This window comes from Sparus aurata, chromosome 2, assembly GCF_900880675.1.
Source record: "Sparus aurata chromosome 2, fSpaAur1.1, whole genome shotgun sequence".
Classification (NCBI taxonomy): domain Eukaryota; kingdom Metazoa; phylum Chordata; class Actinopteri; order Spariformes; family Sparidae; genus Sparus; species Sparus aurata.
The window spans coordinates 27,691,651-27,698,607 of record NC_044188.1 but is presented as its reverse complement, the minus strand read 5'-3'; the positions used below and the strand labels follow the sequence as shown (position 1 = coordinate 27,698,607).

Below are 6,957 nucleotides of genomic sequence, written 5' to 3'. Positions count from 1 at the left end.
ACGGAAATACTCTTCCAGAGAAAGCCGAGGGGACCCTCATGGGTGGCCAGAGAAATGTATACCTCTCCGTGCACTTCCCTCTCTATGTGAGCTAATTACGCAGCACTATCTGTCCAGATTTCCTTCGAACTGTGGACACGCAGCCGTTTGCAGTGTGCGTGGGTTTGGGTTGAGGTGAGAGCCTCCAATTGGCGTTTTATATTTAGTTAATTATTTAGTTACACTAAAGATGTTTGGAACGAATTGTGTTCCAATAACTGTTTTTCTAGGCAATAAATAAAAAGCAAAGATGTACTGTATTCAGCATTTAACACACACTCAAAAGTATGCTGCCCCAATACTTTAAATGTATATTACTTTGAAAGTAGAATTTAATCCAAGATTTTTAGCAAGGCCTGCATTGTGCATGAAACTATGACAAATTAATTTGATCAGTCATTTATTTTCTTTCTTTCGTTCTTTCTTTCTTTCTTTCTTTGATATAAGCAAATTAGCCTTCAAAGGTGCACTATAGTTTTGGAACATATATTCAAACTCAGAAAGGTAAATTAGAAATATTTTTAAGTTAATAATACAAACTTTGAGATATTTATTTATTTATATAACTAAATAAACAAGCTGTTCTTGGGAGAATAAGGTGCCCAGAACACTGTTTGAAGCTATTTTGAAGGATCCTGCAAATGCAAACAAATCAAAACAGTACAACGTGCGTTGTCCTTTGAGGACAGTTTGTTTATTCAGTTCATTCAGACATTAAATTTCATCAGTGAATATTAACTACCTAATGCACCTTTAATTCAAAACATTTTAATAGCCTTATATGCAGTTAAAACTGGGATATGTACCTTACAGGAACTTTATAACATTCCTGAAATCTATTTTAGATAGTTTTTCCATAAATCGATGCTTCAGGTGTGTGTTGTACTTTTAAATGCAAATTGATTTTTAATGTCAGTAGTGTTTTGACCAAGGTGTGATGAAAACGAATTCCAACATGTTAAGAAAAGTTAGTATTTTTTATTTTTTTTTATTCAGTGTAAACACGGGAGGCGGAACTCAAATACGCACTAATCACGACGACCTACGTCGCTCCATAGAGAGCATTGGAGCAAAAGCAGCCTGTCAGTGCCTGCAAAAAAAGAGGAAAGGGCTGGGCTTACTGACTCAAACCACAACTTGGGTTGCTCCTCCATCAGAAACCAGTTTAGAAAAATCCGAGTAGAAGAGAGAGGACGGTCTGGTGCATGTCACCTACTGAGCAGCGAAACAAGATTTGTCTGTGCGCAGTTTGGCACACAGCTTTCAATTCGCGGTGCATCCTGAAGTTCTGCACCACATCATTTTTGCTCGAGTTTTCAAGCGCCATTTAAAGATTTTTGCTTTTCGGCGTTTGGACTGGACTTGTTTTGTTTTGGTGTGCGCAATGATGGCCACTTACCAAAGCCCGGAGGATGACGCAATGACCTTAATGATCCACGACAGCAACACGACCAAGGAGAAAGAGCGACCTAAAGAGGAGCCGGTCCAGGAGAAAGTCCCGGAGAAGCCGGATCCGACCCAGAAACCGCCGTACTCCTATGTCGCTCTCATTGCCATGGCCATTCGGGAGAGCTCAGAGAAGCGCCTCACTCTGTCCGGTATTTACCAGTATATCATCAGCAAGTTCCCCTTCTATGAGAAGAATAAAAAAGGCTGGCAGAACAGCATCAGACACAACCTGAGTCTCAACGAATGCTTCATCAAAGTTCCGCGGGAGGGCGGCGGGGAGAGAAAAGGGAATTACTGGACACTGGACCCAGCCTGCGAGGACATGTTTGAGAAGGGGAACTACAGGAGACGCCGCAGGATGAAGCGGCCGTTTAGACCGCCACCGACGCACTTCCAGCCGGGGAAGTCCTTGTTCGGAGGAGACGGCTATGGTTACCTGTCCCCACCCAAGTACCTGCAGTCTAGCTTCATGAACAACTCGTGGTCGTTAGGCCAGCCGCCCACTCCGATGTCCTACACATCCTGTCAGATGGCCAGCGGCAACGTGAGTCCAGTGAACGTGAAGGGACTGTCAGCCCCCTCATCTTACAACCCCTACTCCCGGGTGCAGAGCATGGCGCTGCCCAGCATGGTAAACTCTTACAACGGCATGAGTCACCATCACCATCCCGCGCATCCCCACCATGCCCAGCAGCTGAGCCCGGCCACCGCGGCACCACCTCCGGTCTCCTCCAGTAACGGAGCGGGCCTTCAGTTCGCCTGCTCTCGCCAGCCCGCGGAGCTCTCGATGATGCACTGCTCTTATTGGGAACACGAGACCAAACACTCGGCGTTACACACGAGGATTGATATTTAAAGTTTACCAAATGGTCTGTGTAAAATGAGGACTCCAACATTGCGAGATGATTCCTGTGATTTCAAAACAGAACCAAGAGTATTTTTAAAGAGACCATTCTGACGAGCTGTTTGGGTCCAGCTGACACCCATATGCGCGAGTTGATGTGGAGAAAGTTTTTACAAAATGGAATCGGGAGCTAAAGAAGTCATCAGGACACATCAGGTAGCACAACCTCTGGGAGCCATTTCGTGCGCCTGTATTACACTTGGACTGATGGCCGTAACTTGGTATTGTAGTCATAATTGTGCCTATGAAACCCTTTTCATTTTCACGGGGTTTAGACGTTGCTGACAGTGCCTCAGCTGTGTGTTACTGGTATGCGTAATGATTTCGCTCATCTTTACGCACGTCTCATCCTTACTATTGCCAAATGAAACGTGGACATAGGATGCCCTAATTAATTTAGAGCTTTAATATGTAATTGAATCAGATGAATCAGAAGTCAGTTTGGCCTTCACAGTAACTTGCACTGAGCAAGGCCTGCATGGTGAAACGTAACCTCGTATCATGGGTGTGAACTTTGTTCGGTTAAAAGTGTGTGTAGAGATCCATCAGACTGCCAAAAAATATATATAATTCAGGGTTTTTCATATTTCTTGTATGTATGATATCATTTCCAATATGACGCCAGCCAGTGCCAAGTTTTGTTTATCTTTCTGATTATTATTTTTTTATAAACGTGATTAGTTATATTGTCTCATTCATGTTGGGGCCATGTTTCATTTTAATTAGCACTTTTCCCTCTTTTCTAGGTTTGTGAATTTCTTAATAAACTTGTATTTCTTAAAGTAATACAGTGGTCATGAAGTAATCTGTTTTATACTCTAGGCTCTGATAACCACTGCTGGCATTAAAAAACAGCAATCAACAATTAACCGCTCTGTGAATTTAACGCAGCATGAAAGTAATGCACTGTTAACATATACACGTTTTTACAGGTCGTTTAGAAATGCCAAGGACATAATAATCATAGGTAAACCATCGAGCAGGGTTATGGAGTTTTGGCTATGCACTTATTCTGCTCTTTACCGTGTAAATATTTAAGTCCAATATTAGACATTATTTAACGTAATTTATGCCCAACCTGCAAGAGCAAATTTATCACACTGCATGGATGAAAATGTGTAACTGGATGAAAACAGGAAACGTTCTATCCATAGTGAAACTTGATGAACTAAATAATAATAATAATAATAACAAGGCACAGTGTCAGAAATAATTTGTCTCCCAAGGCGACTGATGCTTGTTGGCTATTCAATGTGTTGGGTGTAAACGTCTTTAGACTATTCGCCTCTTAAGCTAAATATGTGTTCTCCTATGTGATATTTAATTAAATTTGATATGATATAATTCACAAATAAACCCCTATCAGTGGAAGAATGGCGATGCATGGAGGCTAGGACCGTGTTTTCCTATGCATATTTTGAGTAGATTCAATTCCAAGCACGGCAAAAGAACCAAAAAAAAACAAAGTTTTCATACCTCAATTCGATATGTCGTTTCCGCTGGATGTGTGGACATCAATCTTTTTTTCTGACTGTACTTTTATAATCTACTTATATTCTAAACTACAGCAAATCATCACCAGCTAAAACAATACTAATGATAACAACAACAACAACAACAACAACAATAATAATAATAATAATAATAATAATACACATCGATGATGAATTTGCCACGTGTGCTTTTCCCTCTTTTACTGTGAACATTAGCTATGAGTACTTTTGATGCAGTTAACTTGTGGACTAAATAATACAGACTCATGTAGGAAATAAGTTCAACAAAGACAGGAAGCGTAATAAAAAGTCGGCAATGCTAAATCTTCTCACAGGAGGTCATATTAACCCCTCTGCGGCTCTGACGTCACACAGTAAGCGCAATTCATTCGCCTTGTTCTCTGTCCTATCAAAGAGTCATTTGTTTAAAATGTTGCCGAGTCCTCTCTGGAGGATGAGTGTATGAAGCTGACACAGGCAGCTCCTCCTTCTTAGTTGTGTTTTAGTGTGAGACTGTTGAATTACGTAGACACGTTCCTGTCAGCCCCAGAGGGCCATCCCGTCGCCCTGAGGGCCAGCAGCCTCTTGATAAAAGAGATATTCGATGAGTGAAACGCCTCAATGCACCGACTGATCTCAGCCCCGTCCCTCCTGTAATCACGATCATATTATCACAGCGCATCGATTTATTAGTGCCATCTGGTTCTGACTTTTACTTTTAAGGGGTGTTTCAGTACAGTAAGTGCACTGTTTTGACAGCACATCACAGCAATCACACACACTGAAATATTAGTTTAAAAGCTGACCAGTCACAGAATATGACGTTTTAACATCTAATAGCTCATTTTTAAATTAGATTGTGGGATCATCCTTCACAGATCCGACGTGCGTGGCGCCAGAGTTAACGCTGAAGCCCAGCACAGTCCGGGGTCTCCCATTCCCCTTCATCCACCCTCTGTGCTCCACAGCGACTGTCAAACACAGGCTCATCATTCAAAAGCTCTCTCTCCAAAAAAAGATACGTTTAAGAAAACACATACACACCCATGTAGATCACTGAGCCAACTAAATAACAAACGACGGCATAACTGATCCATTTACTCTTGTAATAGCTGCTGCTAATAATGAATGTAGGTGAATTAATTAGTGTGTGGTGGCATTCCGATTATTGAAGGGTCGTTTGGACATTAAATTTAAAAGTTTTCTCGATTTGTTAGTGGCCAATAAACCTGCAGAAAAAATATATTTATCTTCACTGTCTTTTTAACGCCTCCTCTGAAATGTATTGCTGACGGAAATACAAATGCAATGCCCACCAAAACACTGACAGAAAACATATAGGAACAGAAAAAACAAATAGAACAATAGGTATCGAAATATATTATCAGAAAACATGTGGACAAAAAAGTCCCACAATTATCAATACTGCAAACACTTGATCATAAACAATATAATTTTTTGAATCAAGATGTTTTTTATGCTTTTACATTTTGTGCGTAATTTGACTTAGGCTTACATTTTTGTTGAAAATAATAACAATAATAATGATAATAATAACAATAACAACAAGAACAATAATAATAATAATAATAATAATAATAATAATAATAATAATAATAATGTAGGCCCAGTGTAATACAAAAAGCTCCAACAGTTAATTCAGCAAAAAAAGAAGAAGAAATTATATAAATGACTCATTCAATTTTATTTTATTTTGTTATTTAGTATTTGTGGTATTAATATTTTCCATCTACATTATTATTCGTGAATTTAATTGAACTTCCTTGGGTTATTCATTGTTGCTGAAGACCATATAATACACTGTATTTCTTTGTGTATCTTTATATCAGATATCTAACACACGCATGTTTGCTTTGCAGACATTCACGTTAAAAGGGAAGTAAGAGAAACATTACAAGAACTCAATGAGACAACATTTTTCAGTCCATTACTTGAATTTTGTGTAAAGCAAAAATTACACTAAAATGGGAGTATTATATTTTGGGCTAAATAGTTGACCATATCGGCTACTGCCGACCAGACTTTTTCCTCTCTGCCAGCCGTCGGGATCATTGAACACAACCAAGATCTTACCGTCGCTTGCTTAATGAGCAGCTAACCCATGTTATGGACATGCCGGTGGCTTTGGGACTATTCAACAGTCGTGGTCCCGGTCGGAGACACACTGACAACTTGTCCGTCCTCCTGTGTGCAGCGGGAGCGTCGAGGCGAGCCTGAAATGTAACTGTGTACATTCTCTGCTTCCTCACATTAATGTTTTGTAAACAATAAGGAGATATGGGCGCGTTTGAAAGCCAAGTGTATTCTAAACACTCTCCCAAAAATAATAAATACGAGTGTTTAACAAGAAATTATGTTTCGGCGAGTGTAACTAACCTTTACATAAACTATAGGCTGCAGCAGAAAGGTTCTTCTTGATTTGAAGTTAGGCATGTTAACACATAATACATCAGTTTAATGCTGTTGTTTTTTTAGGACAAAGAAAAACACTTTAATCTCGTTTTTAGTCCCGTGTTTGTGGAGAAAAGTGTCGACCAGCCCCCATAACATGTTACAGTTCTACCTCTGCAACACATACACACACATAAAACACATACTACTTTTTTTTTGACAAACTTTGAGCTATACATTTCTTCTGTAAAAGTAATAAACTGAATGTGTGTGTGTGTGTGTGTGTGTGTGTGTGTGTGTGTGTGTGTGTGTGTGTGTGTGTGTGTGTGTGCTCGGGCGCGGCAGGTGTGCATTTGCGCAGAAAGGTTGACAGTTCAGCCGGTCGGCCGGGAACAATGGGCCTGCATACAGGATGTCTCAGGGGCTGAGAGAGATAAGGCCAGCCGAGGTTCATAGCTCCAACACAGGCCTGCTTTAACACACAGGCTAGTCTTCTTTTACTGATCATAAAGCCAGCAGATCCACAGCTGTCAGCCGGGACGTGCCTGTCCCGTGTATTAAATATAGTCCAACATGGTTGTTTAAAATAGTTACTCCTGACTAATTAACAGATTAGTAGCCTTTAATGAAATCAGTAATATTAAATAAAGGATTTAATTC

General features: G+C 40.2%; 1 protein-coding gene across 1 annotated transcript; it reads left to right on the top strand.

Moving 5' to 3' along the window:
* Positions 1-1,160: 1,160 nt before the first annotated feature.
* foxl2a (forkhead box L2a) lies at positions 1,161-3,178 on the top strand. The gene has a single exon (XM_030395517.1). The coding sequence runs from the start codon at positions 1,424-1,426 to the stop codon at positions 2,342-2,344; it is 921 nt and encodes a 306-aa protein (XP_030251377.1). The 5' UTR covers positions 1,161-1,423; the 3' UTR covers positions 2,345-3,178.
* Positions 3,179-6,957: the final 3,779 nt, after the last annotated feature.